Consider the following 17,973-nt stretch of genomic DNA (forward strand, 5'->3'; position numbering starts at 1 on the left):
TTTCACATCTCTCACTTCCCCATGAAGGAAAGGGTTTCTCGAGTCTTCTGCTGGGGGTCAGGCATATCCATATAAAGCAGGCTGTGCATGTGATGCCCTGAGTGTGCCGTGGGATGTGGCAGGTCCCCTGCCAGCTCAGTTCCCATGGCCTCCTGACCCTGCTGAATGGAGGCAGCTGGGTGTTGTGCTGGCCCCCAGCTCCTCCTCAGGAAGTCAAGGCTTTGCCAACCTCAGCCCTGTGCACACCCCTCACTTTGACTCTGAAGCGAATGCTGAAATAAGAAGCCTCTGTTTCCTATTCTTTAGTGACCTGCCAGGATTAGCTCAAAGCTATTCCCAGTGCAGCCAGCAGTAATGAGGATTTCCAGCCAGGAGCAGAAAGACTGCCTTTTAAATTAGCTACTACTGCCTTACTGTAGTACAAAGAATTGGTCTTTGTCCCAGGTCTAGAAATGGAGCTTCTAAAACCGTTGGAATCTCCTGAGTTATAAGAGGGTCTTTGTTGTGCTAAAGAGGTGAGTCTTGGTGAACCTTCCAGGATGGGGGCAATCACCAGAAAGACCAATCCAGTGATGAGATGGTGGGGGCTTTGGGCCAGCCTGACCTCTCTGGAGGTGGGAAGGCAACTGGAGTTTGAATTCAGTCACACAGCCAAGTATTCAGTCAGTGATGTCCACCTAGTGAAACCCCAACTAAACTTGGGTCAGGGCTCAGTGGAGCTTTGTGATTGGTCAACACATTCATGTCCCTCATGTGACATTCCTAGACCCCAGGTATAGAGAGCCTGGAACCTCTGCCCTTGGGACTACCCCCACCCAGCCCTCAAACTCTGTGTATCCCTTTCCCAGAGACTGTGATCACTGGTGTATATTAATATTAGTGCTTTCCTGAGTTCTGCCGGTCTCTTTAGCAAATCTTCAAACTTAAGGGAGCCCCCAGATCAGTAGCCAAACTGCCAGAAGTGCAAGTGGCCTGGGGAGCCCACTCCAGGCTGGTGTCTCAAGTGGGGCCATCGCGTGGGACTGAGTCTTTTCCCCGTGGGGGCCCTGCTAGCTGCGGTGGTTGGTGTCAGAGCAATGCGGCATGGAGCTCAGCTGGAGGAAACACAGAATAACTGTTATTAAGGGTAATTTTGTGATTGCTAATAGAAATGTTGAGATCCTGGAAACAGCTTTTCGATCATCAGTCTGGGGCATCACAGTTTGAAGCACGGGCTCCTGAGTGGACAGGTTTTGGAAGATCATTTAGCAGTTTCTGCTCAGTGTGGTCCCCAGGCAGTGTCTGTCTGGGGACGCTGCTCGTTGGCTGTCCCTCACGAGTTATGGACAGAACTTGGTGGTGAGCCCTGAGAGCTTTTCCAGTACCAGGACATTGCCGAGACAGTCAGGAATGAAAATGTGTATTCAGAGTCCCACAGTTTGGCGTATTTAGAATAGACAGCCTCATCTGGTACCATCAGATGGAGTCAGAATTTAGCATTAAAAGTGTAAGCAGGTGGCTTTTTTGGTGTTGTCTACTGCGTGCTATCTCTGTGGCTTTGGGCAAGTTACTTAACCTCTCCGGGCTTCAACCCCCTCCTCTATAAAATGGACATAGCAGTGTTTCCTACTTACTAGGCACTGTGCTAAGTTGCTTCAGTCATGTCCAACTCTGTGCAACCCCATGGACTGTAGCCCCCCAGCCTCTTCTGTCCATGGAATTTTCCAGGCAAGAATACTGGAGTGGGCTGCCATTTCCTCCTCCAGGGGCTCTTCCCAACCCAGGGATTGAACCTGCATCTCTTATGTCTCCTTCATTGGCAGGTGGATTCTTTACCACTAGTGCCACCTGGGAAGCCTGACTAGGTGCTGGGAAGACCAAATAAGATAACAAAGGAAACATGTTAAGTGAGCACAGAGTCTGAGAGAGAGCAAGTTAACTGCTGGCACTATTTCTTGTACATTTGTTCGCTGGCATGAGTGTGTCTGGCTTGGTGAGACCATGCTCTGTGTGTGGGTTTGATGTGTGGCTGCGAAGGAAATCTACAGCCTTGCTTTGATGTGTCAAGCAGACAGCAGCTTTTAAGAAGCCACAACTTAAAAAACACTTCAGTGAATGTTGCTCTTCACATAATCCCTCTGAGAGGCTGGACTTGTCTCAAGGGTGCATGACTGTTAAGGCATCTGGGGAACTTCTCATCTGGCTTTTCTAGCAGAGCCTGTTCCAATGATCGTTTCTGATGTAACGAATCAGCTGCAGACCTGTGGCTCAGAAGAGCAACTTCTATCACTTTAAACCAGTGTCTTTATCATACCTGGTTCTGAGGGTTAACTGGCTCCACTGGGTTCCCGCTTGGGGTCTTACATGCAGCTGCTGCCAGAGGCTGGACAGAACTAGAATCATCTGAACGTTCCACTGGGCTGAAGTCCAGGATGGTAGTGGGCTGGGACAACTGGACACCCAGGGCTCAGCTGGGCATCTCTCAGTCCATGGAGAGATGTCTGCTTCTGCTGGTGATTATTTCCTCCCTCGTGAGCATTTTAAAGGCAGGACATGGAAGCTGCTGGACCTGAGCCTGGTAACTGGTCAGAGCACTCCCCCTGCTCAAATGGGAGGGACCCAGACCCACCTCTCCATGGGAAGAGAGCAAAGGACCCATGTCTATCTGTAATCAGCTACAGGGCCATAAGGCGTGTGGGTTTCTCACCCTAGCACATCATTTTTTCCACAAGAGACTCTGTGTAGCTTCCTCAGGTGATCACACTGACCTAGGGATCGCGCACTTGGTTTCAGTTCTTATCTAAGTAAACCCCTTGCCCTCGCATGAAAACCTCATCTGCTCCCATCTCCTCATCTGCTCCCTTATTTAAAATTTCGACATTTGTCCATTTTACTCTATCAGAGGCTGGTGGTGAGGGTGAACATCTGGGGGTGTTTTGAGGTCCACAGACACCCTAACATAACCTTCCCCTGCAGCCTCAGTGGCTGGGCCATCACTTACTAGGGACCATCGGGGCACTGTGGGGAAGCTTCCCTTAGAAGCACTTGGCCCTTTGTTGTACAGGATCTGAGCACTGAGCCAGTGTTCTGACGAGAGAGGGCGACCCGGACTGAGCCCTGCTGCCAGCTTCACTAAACTGAAATCTGGAACCAGCTGTGGGGAGGGGTCGGGGAAGGGGGGCAGGGGGGAGAATTAAGCAGTCGTGGTGGTGGGCAGGCAGACACATCACCAAGGTGCCTTGGGTAGTTCATGGTACACCGAGCTCACCTCCCTTCTCCCAAGACCCTGGGTTGAGGGGATGTGACTTCTTGTTCTGTAGGCATCCAGAGTGGGGGGCATATGAGCGCTGAATTTAGCCGGAGCTCCAGGCCATCCTGGTTTCTGATGCTCCTTCCAACCGCCCCAAGAGACCCTCTAGGATGGACTGTCCCCAGCGCTTTCATGCGTGGCTCACTGTGACACCCTCTGTTTTCAGGTCCAGGTCGCCACCTCAGGACACAAGCGCTGACCCTGTGGACCTGCCATGAAACCGCACCTGAAGCAATGGAGACAAGGAATGCTCTGCGGGGTGTTTGCGTGGGGGCTCCTCTTTGTGGTGATCTTCCTCTACTTCACCGACAGCAGCCCAGCCAAGCCCGCGCCCAGCTCCTTCTCCTTCCTGGAGACTCGGAGGCTGCTGCCCGCACAAGGGAGGCAGCGGGCCATCATGGGGGCCTCAGAGGGCCTGCCCGAGGGCGCGGACTCGCGGCGGGGGTCTCCCCGGGGACTCCCATCCGGCCCCCTGCGGACATGGGCCGGAGATGGCTTTAAACGTGAACAAGAGTTTCTTTCGGCCCAGACAGGGAGAACGTCCCTAAGCGCTTTTCCCCCGGAGGACTCCGCTCCGGGCACGTCGGGGCGCCTCTCCCCTGGGGACCCAGGCCCGGAGGGGGCTCGGCCGCCACGCGCAGCCCCCGGACGGCGGGCAAAGCGAGGGCCACGGAGGCAAAGCCTGAGCGCGCGGGGCGAGGACGGGGAGCGGCTGTACTCGTCCATGTCCCGGGCCCTGCTGCGACGGCTCTGGAAGGGCGACGCGTCGGCGCGCATGCTGCACCCGCGTCTGCAGAAGGCCATGGGTGCCTACCTGCGCGCCAACAAGCACGGCGTGCGCTTCCGAGGGCGCCGCGCATCCGGGCGGAGCCGCACAGAGCTTCTGTGCGCGTTGCGGGGCCGCGTGCAGGTGCGCACCCTGGACGGCACTGAGCCGCCCTTCTCGGCACTCGGCTGGCGCGCACTGGTCCCTCCGGTGCCACTCAGCCGGCTGCTCCCGCGCGGGCTCCGGACCTGCGCCGTGGTCACGTCGGCAGGCGCCATCCTCAACTCATCTCTGGGCGAGGAGATAGGTGGGTCCCCGAGGCCACCCGACCCCCACCCCCAGGGCGGCCAGTCTGACACTGTGTTTCTGGAGAGTCTTGGGTCTTCTTTCCCTGGGACCAAATGAACCCAGGTGGATCCAGCAGAGGTCTCCTTTTATTGTTGTTTACTCGCTAAGTCATATCCGACTCTTTCCGACCCCATGGACTGCAGGCCACCAGGCTCCTCTGTCCATGGGATTCGCCAAGCAAGAATACTGGAATAGGTATTCTTACTGGAATACTGGAATGGGTAGTCATTCTCTTCTCCAGGGATCGAACCTGCATCTCCTGTGTCTCCTGCATTGCTGTAGAGAGAAAGGTTAATTTTAAGGCCTCCTCCCTGCCCTTGTGGGAACTGGGAAACCTGAAGGCCACTGGACAGGCAGATAGGCTGTCTGGAAATGCATGTAAGGGTTGTTGTTGCAGCCTGGAGCCCCAAATTTGTGGGGCATGCTGGCGGCAGGCAACTGAGGAGGGTTCCCACATCTAGATGCAGTTACCCTTCTCAAGAAACTGCAGTCTAGTTTCAGGCCCTCGACACCCCCAGTGACCAGCCCAGCCAGCTGCAGCACCAGTGATCCGGTAGCTCCTCCACTCCTTAGGCAGACACGCGGCCCCTCCTCTGGGCAGGTTTCTGTACCAGGTGCCAAGAAATCAAGTGCCTACTGGACGCAGCCTTGGCCTCGAGGCCAGATGTAAAACCACGCCCCTGTAACTCCTCACGGTGGACGGTGTTAGCTCAGCCCCCCTGGACGCAATCTGCAGGGGTCACTGCCCACTGGACAGAAAGGAGTCATCGCCATCTCTGGGGCCTGGGCATTTTCCATGTCCTCTAGGAGTGGCTGATGCCCCATCACCAGGCTGCACAGCCCAGACCCACTCCCACAGGGTCTCGGCAATGAAGCTGAATCTGAAATTTTTAACAAGTTAAAAAAAAACAAAGCTCAGGCCTGGGCTTGCAGCCTGGAGCCCCAGTGTCCCTGTGCTGACATTAAGCAGGCTCATAATCACGTTGTCCGAGTGTCACAGAAACTTGCTGCCAGAGCTGAGCAGAGCGGCTGCTTCCAATTAGGACGGAGCTCTGGCTCAGGGGCCCCTGGGGTGAAGTAAAGCCACACTTCCCTCTGGTTCCCAGGACATGATTAATCACGGAAGGAGGAATTTAACCAGCATGCTTTAAAGCAGGCGCCGACTTGCTCTTGGTTTTTTTTATTTTTGCTTTGTTTTAAGCCCCACTGCCTCCTACCTGTGTGTTTGCATTGCTTTCATCCATCAGGCAGAATTCCCTCACTTTTTATTCGGGTGCAAATATCCCCAACCAGAGTCTTGTAAATTGTCTTCTATTTGACCAGAGTCTTATAAATTCTTTTCTGTTCAGAATTCAGAAGAGAGTGTGAATGGCACTGGGAATTCCATGTTTCTGGGGAACACGATGTGTCAGTTATATCTTTCTTAGTTTCTGGAAACCAGATTTAATTGACAGCATCTGCGCTCACACAAAGGTTCATGTTTAGAATCATAGAAAGGTACGTGAAGAACCAACACTTGGAAATTGTTTAAAATTCTCTATTGTTTTGCTTCATTTCCTTTGAATCCAGTTTGGTATCTGCCTTTTTAAGAGTATATAATATAGCACAATTCCATTTGTAAAGACAAGAAAGAAGCCTTTCATTTTCATAAGCTGGCATCTCAGCATCGGCACTCATGATGCCCAGTGCTGACATGAACTGAATGTACACACACTTATCAATACACGGTTGTTAGCTCCTCTCTTGATGAGAACAAAGTCACAGAGCCAGTTTCTTCAGGAAGCTTGGAATTGGGCATGCTGTGTGTTAGTGGCTCATACTGTCTGACTCTCTGCAACCCCACGGACTGTAGCCCACCAGGCTTCCTTGTCCATGGAATTCGCCAGGCAAGAATATAAGAGTGGATAACCGTTCTCTTATCCAGGGGAGCTTCCTGACCCAGGGATTGAACCCGCGTCTCCCTCATTGCAGGCAGATTCTCTACCATCTGAGCCATGCTGTACTGTTTAACTAAACTCATCTTAACCCCTAAGCATCTATTGTACTTGTGAATTGGCTAAGTGAAGATCAGAAGACTTGCAGGAGGTTCTGGTCTTATGAGGGCAGAGCTAGAAAATCTCCCTGGGCCCCCTCCCCAAGGGATCCAGGGATGCCTCAGGGTTGCCTCAGCAGCTCCCTCTTCTGGCTGCTGCGGCGCCACGGTGTTTCCCCAATTCTGTTGCACTGAGGCTACCTTGTCATTGTTTTTGAGAACAGTGTAGCAGCTGTAAACACCTCCACTTTGAATATGTTACTGAAAAGCAAACTGAACTGTTTTGGAAACATGGAACACTCATTGCTAGAGTCGTGAGATGATCTTTTTTCACCTGTTCTGTAAATAATAATTATTTGTGAGCTCACTAGCAGCCATCCTGGGGAAGCACGCTCTAGACAAGACACGTCTGCCCTAAGCTAACAGGCATCGCCTGGAATGCGAGATCAAGTCTGTTCCTTGAAACTCAGATTCCGGCCAGCATGTGGGAAATGGGAGGATGGAGAGAAGCCTTGCAGGGAGGGGATGTCTTCCTGGGTGAACTTGAAATTTGGCATCCTATTACCATTGCTTAAAAAAGCAAGAGAGCAGTCATATAGTCATTCAACAACCATGGTCCCCAACTCTTCACCAGCCACTGTGCTCACCACTAGTGATGGAAAGATGGATGAGGCACAGCCCTAACCCTCAAATCTTCTGCTGTCTGGTGGGAAAGACAGACTATAAAGAGACACTTCTGGTATCGCAATTAGGACAGAGAGACACGTAGACAGGGAAGAAATGAACTTGGAATCTGGCCACCCCTTGAGGGTTGATGTCTAAGGAGGTAAATCCAGGCTGAAGGCCAGCAGAGCAGGTGGATGAGAAAAACAGTTTGGTGTGGGAGAGCACAAGGGGCTGGGGGTGGAGAGCCAATAGATAAGCTGGACCAGTGGCAGGTCAGCCCCATGCTCTCATATGTCATTCTCCAGAAGTTAGACTTCACATAATGATCATAATAGTAGGTACCACATATAGCTGGATGGCATCATCTGGTTAATGGATATGAGTCTGAGCAAACTCTGAGAGATAGTGAAGGACAGGGAAGCCTGGAGAGCTGCAGTCCATGGGGCTACAAAGAGTTGGACACAACTTAGTGACTGAACAACAGCAATGTATAGGGTCTTCCCTGTTACTGCAGAGAAGTTCCCATCCTCCATGCTTTTATGTGTTAACCAGCCTTGTGATGCCAAGTGACAGACAAGATAATTCCCATTTTGTAGATAAAGGAAACCAATGCACCTAGAGACACAGAGGGTGGAGCCGGGTTTGAACTCCAGTCTGGGTCTCAGAAACTCCGACTCCATCCCTGGCTTCCTGGTGCAGAGCTCTGAAATCTTAAAGTGGAGGAGTGATGGATCAGGGTCTCATTAGGGAAAGATTGATCCAGAGCCAAGATTGGAGCGAGCACATTGTGAAAGTCACAATGAGGTGAGAAAGACCTGAGTGGCAGGTTTGGGAGGAAGAAGAACTGTCTTCTTGGCAGGCTGTTCCCCAGAGACTGGGGCGTGGGCTCCCTCTACAGATTCCTGCCCTCAGGAAGGGTTGTGGGCTCTGGGAATGCAGCGACTGGGGCTGGGTCTGGATTTCATGCTGCTGCGCCTTCTGTCCGGCTGCTCCCTGCAGGGTTTTCATCTTCCTCAGTGATGCGCTGAGCCTGGCTCTGTTCTCAAGGTCAACGCGAAGTGGCTCTTGCCTGGAAATGTGTCCTCCAGAAATGACTGACTCTGTTCTCTTCTCCTGTCTCCTGTCTGATCCGTTCCTCTCCCTCTAAATGTGAATGGACAGTTCAGTTTTTAAGGCGATTATCTGGGAGAGGCACAGCCAGGCAAGATCCACCTGATGGACTCTCACAGCTCGTGCTCTGCACACTCCCCCTCCCATCTTGGTCCCTTCTGCTCCCTGACAGCTGGAGGAGGTTCAGTCTCTGTCCCTGTCTCTCTATGTCCTCCACGAAATTGACCTCTTAACTCTTCAAACTCATGCCACTTCCAGAAGAGTGAAGCTAGATTACGTTTCTGTGCCCTGTGCCTTGTCAAGTCCTTCTGAGGCTTAAAACACACCTCAGTGTAGAACAGGGTTTCCCTGGTGGCTTAGATGGTAAAGAATCCACCTGCAGTACAAGATACCAGAGTTTGATCTCTGGGTTGGGAAAAATCCCCTGGAGAAGGAAATGGCTACCCACTCCAGTATTCTTGCCTGGAGAATCCCATGGACAGAGAAGCCTGGTGGGTTACAGTCCATAGGATTGCAAAGAGTCAGACATGACTGAGCAACTAACACTTTCAGTGTAGAACACCAGCTTTTAAAAACTGGGGCATTTGCTGCAGTGATCGATTAATTTGAAGTTTCTACATAATCCGTTAGAAATGCACCCACTGCCTGGCCTCCTCAGTTTGTTCACCTTACCTCTAGATGGAGGCTGTGTTGAGGGGGCTTGGATTAGAGAGAGAACTGGTCCAGGAGTGCTAGCATCCTACCTCTGGCCCTGGTGCCCACCCTGATTACCTCTCAGTGCCTGGAGGCCACCCAACTTTTGCCCCAGGTCAGCAGTTCATAGAGTGTGTGACCTTGCACTTGGAGTCCCCGAGACCCTTTCAGGGGTTCACAAGGTGAAAACTATTTCCATTATAGTACTCACAGGTCCTTTTGGCTGTTGGCAGTTGAATAGGATGATGCAGGAGCAGCAGTGGATAAAACAGATGAAAGCAGTGGTACCCAATGGTACTAGCCTTCATGGAATGCTTTGCTGCCAAGCTTAACAGTAACAGGAAAGGGTGCCAGTTCCAAATATGGATGCCCTTGATTAAGCAGTAAAAATGATTGGTTTTATTATATTTCAGTCTTTGAAGTACATGTGTTTTTAAGACCAAATGGGAAATAACAATGAAAGCATTTCTGCAAACCAGCCCCCAGTGGAAAAGCACTCTTGTGATTGAGCTGTGAGTGGAACGAGCACTTTTTATCACATAACACAGTTATACTTGAGACAGATGACTGATAGACAGATATACTTAATTTAGACTTGGACATTTGGCAGGTATTTTCTCAAAAAGGAAGTAAGTAAGCCCGTCACTTTTAGGAACATAACCAACAGTATTCATTGCCCGTGACAAAGCTTTCAACCATGAGCTTTGAAGCTTCCCAAACTTAAAAAGTGATGGTATCCATGGTGATATATATGATATTTGATACCTTATAATGAAATGCATAGATATTTGAAAGATCTGCATGACTTAATGAGCTGATAGTTTCCAAATGACCCTTATACAGTGTTAAAAACTATATATGGGTGAATCATTTTTTTAAAACTTGAAATATAGTTGATGTACAATTTTGTGTTAGTTCCTGGTGTACATCAGAGTGATTCCGTTATACATACATATATTCTTTTTCAGAGTCGTTTCCATTATAGGTTATTACAAGATATTGAGTATGGTTCCCTGTGCTATGCAGTAGGTCCTTATTGGTTATCTATTTTATATATAGTGCTGTCTGTCTGTTAATCTCAAACTCCTAATTGTCCCTTCCCTACTCATTTTCGCTTTGGTAACCATAAGCTTGTTTTCCATGTCTGTGAGTCTGTTTGTGTTTTATGAATAAGTTCATTTGTCATCATTTTTTAAGATTCCACATAAAAATATCATAGATTTGTCTTTTTATGTCTGACTTACTTCACTTGGTATGATCTCTCAGTCCATCCGTGTTGCTGCAAATGTCATTTTTCATTCTTTTTTATGGCTGAGTAGCATTCCATTGTATAGATGTACCACATCGTTCTCTGTTCATCTGTTGGTGGGCACTCAGATTGCTTCTGTGTCTTGGCTGTTGTAAACAGTGCTTCTGTGAACACTGGGGTGCACGTATCTTTTCAAATTAGAGTTTTCTCTGACATATGCCCAGGAGTGAGACTGCTGGGTCATATGGTAGCTCTGGCTTTAGTTTTTTAAAGAACCTCCATACTGTTTTGAAACTGGAGAAAACCCATAGAAATTTCCTATTGCTGATTAACTGTGGTTTCAGCCCTGTTTCTAGGGAACACATGAGACTCCACAGAGCAGTCTAGATATACACACACATCTTGACATTTCCTGCACACGTAAAGCATGTCCTTAAAGACTATGAATGCATACCAAGCATCTAAATATAACTTAGATGCTGTAGGACCACTTGTAATGGATTGATATGGTTTCATGTTTATTTGCCCCCAGCCAGGATCTCATTCTAAATAAACAGTATACCGAACAATGTGTGTGGAGAGGGGGGAGGAGTGTCTGAACTTTACTGGGGTCCAGTTTCAGGTATTGAAATATTTCCTTTAAGATATTTTTCTAGATAATGCTGATTTTTATGCAGAGGCAAAAAAAAAGTCATTTTGTCACATGTGTCCCTCAGATTCGCATGATGCGGTTTTGAGGTTTAACTCTGCTCCTACACGTGGCTACGAGAAAGATGTCGGAAATAAAACCACCATCCGCATCATTAATTCCCAGGTAAGCTGGGTAGACTTTTCATGGATGTATGTTTTACAAGTAAATAGCTTAACTGGATGAATGAAGAGAAATCACCCAGCTCTCAATGACCATGATCTCAGGGTTTTGTAATAATAAAAAATTACTGAGAAAAAATGCAGAGACATGGGAATTCATGTGTGCTGTGAAGAGGGAAAAAAAGTAAATAAGATCAAAAGGAAAAATCAGACTCGAGGTAGAAATATATATAGGTAGCACACTGAGTTCTGAGAACTGTGAAAAAGGAAGTTAAACAGAATAAATCTGGGGTGGAGGGCAGAAAGACAAAGATACAGAATTCAAGAGGCAGCAGAACACCTCAGAAATTTCACTTTGTCATTGTCATTTGAAAATTTTAAAAAGGAAGATTCTTTTTTGTGTGTTCTTAAGAAGAATGTTTTCCAAAATTCATAACAAAATTATTCTCAGAACAAACCACAACAATTTCTAGCATTTCAAACTGTATGTAAAAAATGGAGTGATGAGAAATTTATAGTGAGTTTCTTACCGAACAAAAGGTGTGCGTTCTGCATCAGGCCCTGGGCTCGCAGCCTGAGAGAGAGGTGAGAGTCAGGCCCTGCTTCCTGAATGCAGAGACGCCACTGATTGAAGATTCCTCTTCTGTCTGACGACAGCTTTTCAAAGAGGAGAAGATAAGCTCCAGCAAATTAAGACACCTGTCACTGTGAGATACACCCTAACTTCAGAAATACTAAGATGTGAAGAAGAGTGTCTTAAAACTGAGACAAATCAATGCATCATTCCTCCCTCCCCACCCCACCACCAAACTCTAGTTTTAAAAAGGTGATGGGCAGATGAAATTGAAGGACTCACCCAGGGCCAGAGAGGGCCCCAGTCTCCAGATCTCTGGGCTCCATTTGTCCTGAGGCTGTTTGTCTCAGGGAGGCACCTGAAGATTCTGGTTCTTCTAAGTCTGCAGCTCGCCCTCAATGACCTGTGAAAGCCACTGAGGAAGAGGCTTTTGGGGTAGCCAAGCAACCAGGGGATTCAATCCAGAGCTGGTATCTTTAGATGGGTCCATTGAGGGCTCTTTTCTTTAAAAAGGAAACTGCTCCCCCCTCCTTTCTCCAGATATTTTCTAAATTTCTAGTATGTAAAGCCTGCCTCTCTCCCTCCCCCAGAAAATCTGAGGAACATTTTTTTCCAATTCCTCTTTTAAATTTTCACTTCTTGGGCTTCTGTGGTGACTCAGTGGTAAAGAATCCACCTGCCAATGCAGGAGACACAGGTTCAATCCCTGGTCCAGGAAGATCCCACATCCTGCAGAGCAACTAAGCCCGTGCACCACAACTACTGAGCCTGTGCTCTAGAGCCTGGGAACTGCAGTTACTGAGCCCAAGTGCCGCAACTACTGAAGCCTGCATGCCCTAGAGCCTGTACTCTGCAACAAAAGAAGCCACCGCACTGAGAAGCCTGCACAACACAACTAGAGAAAAGCCTGCACAACAACCAAGACCCAGCACAGCCAAAAATAAATGAGATTATAAAAAACAAGTTTTCACCTTTTAAAAAATAGTAATTCTGAAGACCTAAGCCCTTGCTTTGCAGTGATTTTTGTATATATTTGCAGATTCTAACCAACCCCAGCTATCACTTCATGGACAGTGCATTGTATAAAGATGTCATCTTGGTGGCCTGGGACCCAGCTCCTTATTCTGCAAATCTTAACCTGGTGAGTATTTCCTTGGTGCCTTGACCCTTGCAGGTCAGACGATGCCTTTGACTGATACATAACAGGAAGAAGTCAGGGACTGAACTTGGACAGGCGGAATGAAACTGATCATAGGCGCTAATTAAATTCACATATGCTCATACTGTTTGACTCCCAGTTGCAGTAGCTCCATGGTGAGCATCAACCCTCTGACGATAAAGTGTTTTTGTTCTGGAGGACTTAAAAAAACAAAACGTACAACATCTAGATGCTAGGAAAGTCCTAGTCATACCGGAAATTGGACTGCTTACATGCTGGGTTTTTCCATTGTAGGATGATTACATCACCTTCCCATTTTTTAAAAGATATTTTGAAATAAATGGGAGGTTCTTGGTGGGACAGGCTAAGTTTTGTGACTCCACAACTCATTGAAATGGAGCCTGTCACAGGTTTTTCCTGAGTGTGCAGCTCTTTGGCTTCTGCCTCCAAACCTTCTTAATCTTATAGAGGATAAACAAGATTATTCAGTTCAGTTCAGTTACTCAGTCCTGCCTTTGTGACCCCTAGGGCACGCAGGCTTCCCTGTCCATCACCAACTCCCAGAGCCTACTCAAACTCATGTCCATCGCATCTGTGATGCCATCCAACCATCTCATCCTCTGTCGTCCCCTTCTCCTCCCGCCTTCGATCTTTCCCAGCATCAGGGTCTTTTCCAATGAGTTGGTTCGTCTCACCAGGTGGCCAAAGTAACAGAGTTACAGCTTCAGCATCAGTCCTTCCAATGAATATCCGGGGGAGGCGTGGGTCAGCAGTGGCCTGCTGCAGGGTCTGAGGCACTGAGTTCAGCAGTGCGTGCATGGAATCTTTTGAAGGAGGTCACCATTATCTTCATTACCTCCACCATAGTTTGGCCTCAGGTCAAGCATCAGGGAGGGAACACAGCCTCACCCAGCAACATAAAATTGGATTAAAGATTTACTGAACATGGCCCCACCCATCAGAACAAGACCCAGTTTCCGCCTCAGACCTTCTCTCCTATCAGGAAGCTTCCATAAGCCTCTTATCCTCTCCATCAGAGGGCAGACAGAATGAAAACCAGAATCACAGTCAACTAACCAAACTGATCACATGGACCACAGCCTTGTCTAACTCAATGAAACTATGAGCCATGCTGTGTAGGGCCACCCAAGATGGATGGGTTGTGGTGGAGAGTTCTCACAAAATGTGGTCCACTGGAGAAGGGAATGGCAAACCACTTCAGTATTCTTGCCTTGAGAACCCCATGAGAAGTATAAAAAGGCAAAAAAAACAAGATTCTTGCCAGCCAGCAAAATATAAGGGAGTGGGCTTCCCAGGTGGCTCAGGGGTAAAGAATCCACCTGCCAATGCAGAAGACATGGGTTTGATCCCTAATCCCAGAAGATCCCACATGCCATGGAGCAACTAAGCCCATGTACCACAACTACTGAACTTGTGCTCTAGAGCCTGGGAGCCACAGCTATTGAGCCCATGTGCTGCAGCTACTGAAGCCCAAGTGACCTAGAGCCTGTGCTCCACAACAAGAGAAGCCACCTGGATGAGAAGCCCGAGCACCACAACTAGAGAGTAGCCCCTGCTCCCAGCAACTAGAGAAAGCCTGTGCATAACAACAAAGACCCAGCACAGCCAAAAGTAAGTTGTTGTTGCTCAGTCGCTAGGTCATGTCCAACTCTTTGCTACCCCATGAACTGCGGCACACCAGGCTTCTCTGTCCTTCACCATTTCCCAGAGTTTGCTCAGACTCATTTCTATTGAGTCAGTGGTGCCATCCAACCATCTCATTCTTTGCCACACCCTTCTCCTCCTGCCCTCAGTCTTTCCCAGCATCAGGGTCTTTTCCAATGAGTTGGGTCTTTTCCAATGAGTCAGCTCTTTATTTGAAAAAATACATATATAAGAGAATTACATTCACAACCTCTGTACTTTGGGGAAGCCTGGCGTGGAAAGCCAGTCTACCTGTTTTGAAAGGGGGCTAGGAAGATGGGCTGCACTTTATCCCCATGAGCAATGCTGTAAGCTGTGCCACTGGCTGTGGACTTGTTCTCCGTGACCCCAGAGGATGCCAGCTTCCTCTGATGAAGATGAGAACAGATTTCAGCCCTACCAGGGGGTAACTTTCCAAAAGAGCTGCCCATGGTGGACTGTCCCTCTGGAAGAAGCATTCTGTCACCGTGCATTCTGAGACAGAGGCTGGACACACACCTATTCTCACCCAGGAGTGCACATCAGCATCTCCTGAAGTCTTATCCTGCACATCTCCAAAGCCCCTTCCCAGGAATCTGGCTGTATCCAGCCTCCACCTGTGATTTTGAGAGAGCTCTCTAATCAATTCTCACACACACCGTCTACCGAGAACCAGGATCAAGTGGGTGTTTGCACATGTCAGCTTCCTTCCAGTCTGAGGGTCTGTGGTTTTAAGTTCTGACAGCTTTCTTGCTGGTTTGGACCCATGAGAGTCTCTGGCTGTGGGCCTGGTTTCCTCCTGATTTGGAAGCTTCCCAGCTCAGGGCATGAGCTGTCTGATCGATGGACACGGGCAGTGACTGTGCCACTCTTGGGAGGCCAGGCTCTGCTTCTGCTCCATAAGGGTCTGGAGGAGGTGGCAAAGACCCTTGAGCTTCTCTCTTACTGCCCCCGGGGTTTGGGGGCCACAGTTCAAATTATTCTTCTCAAAATGTTTAAAGCCACAGACCACGTTCAACCAGGGACTGTTAATGTAGGATCGTAATGCAAGCCCAGGCTTCCTTGGTGGCTCAGAAGGTAAAAAATCCGCATGCAATGCAGGAAACCCAAGTTTGATCCCTGGGTTGGGATGATCTGGAGGAGGGGATGGCTACCCACTCCAGGATTCTTGCCTGGAGAATCCCATGGACAGAGGAACCTGGCAGGCACGGTCCATGGGGCCACAAGTATCAGACACCACTGAGCGGAAACACCAGTACCTTTGCCTGAGGTGTCTGTTTGAAGGGATGGTGGTCAGCCTGATGAGCCCCTCCCCACACACCTTCTCCAAACCCCACTTCTTGGTGGCACCTGAGATGCTTCTGAAGACTTTTTAAAAATCAACCTTAGTGTGTATGTTTTCATATAATTGTTGTTGTTCAGTCGCTAAGCTGTGTGCAACTCATTGCCACCCAATGGAGTGCATGGGTGAGCTCATCTTCTGATGTCTTATCTTTAAGACTTTTCATGCCCTTCATGGGATTCTTGAGGCAAGAATACTGGGACAGATTGCCATTCCCTTCTCTAGTGGACCACATTTTGTCAGAAGTCTCTACTATGACCCATCGGTTTTGGGTGGCCATGATGGCATGGCTCATAGCTTCATTGAGTTACATAAGCCCCTCCACCAAACCCCTCCATGAAGAGGTTTCATGCAATCATTTATGTGTAATCTTTGTACATGTGTGTGTTGCTGGGCAGTGGGCTGCAGTCTATGGGGTTGCTAGGAGTCGGACACAACTGAGCGACTTCACTTTCCCTTTTCACTTTCATGCATTAGAGAAGGAAATGGCAACCCACTCCAGTGTTCTTGCCTGGAGATGGGGGAGCCTGGTGGGCTGCCATCTATGGGGTCACACAGAGTCAAACATGACTGAAGTGACTTAGCGGCAGCAGCAGCAGCAAATGTATACAGTCCTGTATTCAGCACCACAATGAAGGAACAGAATCTCCCCATCATTGCAGAGAGTCCTGTGTGTCACTCATTCACCTCCCAGACCTGGTCCCAACCCCAGGCAACAGCTGACATGTTTTTGCACTAGAGATTAGATTGGGAAAGCATATTTCTGAAATACAGTGATTGAAACCATGGCCATGGGCCATCTGGCCCTGTTTTTTGTTTTTGTTTTTTTTTCCCTTCTTTTTTTTTTTTTTTTTTGTTTTTCTTTACTTCTTTTTGTTTGCCTCTGTTTTTGTAAATAAAGTTTTATTGAAACACAGCCACGTATTGTACCATCTGTGGCTGCTCTCCATGTAAGTATACAGTGGAGCCCAGGAGTTGCAGCAGAGACCCCATGGCCCCAAAGCCTAATCTCTTTTACTACCTGGCCCCTTCTAGAAAAGTCTGCTGACCCTGCTCTAGCCCTTCTCCCTCCTTTTACTAAAGAATAATCACCAGTCCCGCATGCTGGACCTCAGCCCCTATACTCACTCACCCCTCATCCAGTGTAGAAGTGCCTAGAGAAGGGGCATCCTAACCCCCCCTCCCAACCTGGTCCTCAGCCTCTAAATACCCACAACCCCAGCACTGCCCGGTTTCCTTTTCACAGTGTGGACCTCCGCCTTGACTGTGTGTTTTTTTCTTTTAGTGGTACAAGAAGCCAGATTACAACCTGTTCACACCTTATGTTCAGCATCGTCAGAGAAACCCGAACCAGCCATTTTACATTCTTCACCCCAAGTTTATCTGGCAGCTTTGGGACATCATCCAGGAGAACACGAAGGAGAAGATCCAGCCCAACCCGCCGTCCTCTGGCTTTATCGGTATGTGGCTATCACGTTGGGTGAGTAGCAGCAGGTGTAGGTTCATGCTAAGTGAAGGTACATCCATGCTATATAAGAGCATCTAGAGGGTGTCTTTAGAGGGAAGATAGATTCACTAAAAAGAGTGCAAAGACTCTGTTTCAGTTTCTACGGGTGAGTAAGAAACTACCTCAACATTCCAAGATCTGAAATGAACTGTTTCATTTTCTCTCTTGATGGAGTGTGTCAGGAAGGGCCCAGCTGGGTGACCCCTTTGTTCCAGACTCATGGAGTCACTTGTGGGCATTCAGCTGCCCCATGGGGTGACCTTGCTCCCCCTGTTGGGCCCATCTGCTGGGATGCCTGGGGGGTTGCAGCTCATCTGGCCTGGTGACCATGTGCCTGTAGGTGGTGGCCTCATGGTAATTGGACTCTTGATGGAAGCTCAGGGCTCCTGGCAGGTGTTCCAGTGACAGGAAGTGGAAGCAGGCTTTCTCAGGGCAGAAGCCCAAGGACACTCTGTGGGTCACAGACGTCAGAGGCCCCCCAGACTCAAGGGGTGGAGACCTCAGGGCCACTCAGGACCACCACCACTCGCATGCACATTGATGTGGGGCCAGGTCGAGGATGGGAATTCGTGGCCACTGGACCACCCTCTGGGGGTTGCAAGGTCACCAGTGGGTCTGGGCTTTGAGTAGCAGGATTCTCAGGCTGAGCACCACTCTCTCCACAAGATAGTGGACTTCATGTAACAAGGGCATCACACTTGGCCTAGTGTATTGTTTGCACTCAGATTTTCATCCTCAAATGTGG

At 48.9% G+C, this 17,973-nt stretch overlaps 1 protein-coding gene across 1 annotated transcript in view; it reads left to right on the top strand.

Moving 5' to 3' along the window:
* ST6GAL2 (ST6 beta-galactoside alpha-2,6-sialyltransferase 2) overlaps positions 1-17,973 on the top strand; it is a 54,618-nt gene that overhangs the window by 24,379 nt on the left and 12,266 nt on the right. The window contains exons 2-5 of the mRNA XM_055539097.1: positions 3,456-4,362; positions 10,870-10,967; positions 12,577-12,678; positions 17,007-17,181. Coding sequence (XP_055395072.1) covers positions 3,504-4,362; positions 10,870-10,967; positions 12,577-12,678; positions 17,007-17,181 — 1,234 coding nt within the window. The 5' untranslated portion in view covers positions 3,456-3,503. The remainder of the gene's footprint in view (positions 1-3,455; positions 4,363-10,869; positions 10,968-12,576; positions 12,679-17,006; positions 17,182-17,973) is intronic.

The sequence above is a fragment of the Bubalus kerabau genome, chromosome 11, assembly GCF_029407905.1.
Source record: "Bubalus kerabau isolate K-KA32 ecotype Philippines breed swamp buffalo chromosome 11, PCC_UOA_SB_1v2, whole genome shotgun sequence".
Taxonomy (NCBI): Eukaryota; Metazoa; Chordata; class Mammalia; order Artiodactyla; family Bovidae; genus Bubalus; species Bubalus kerabau.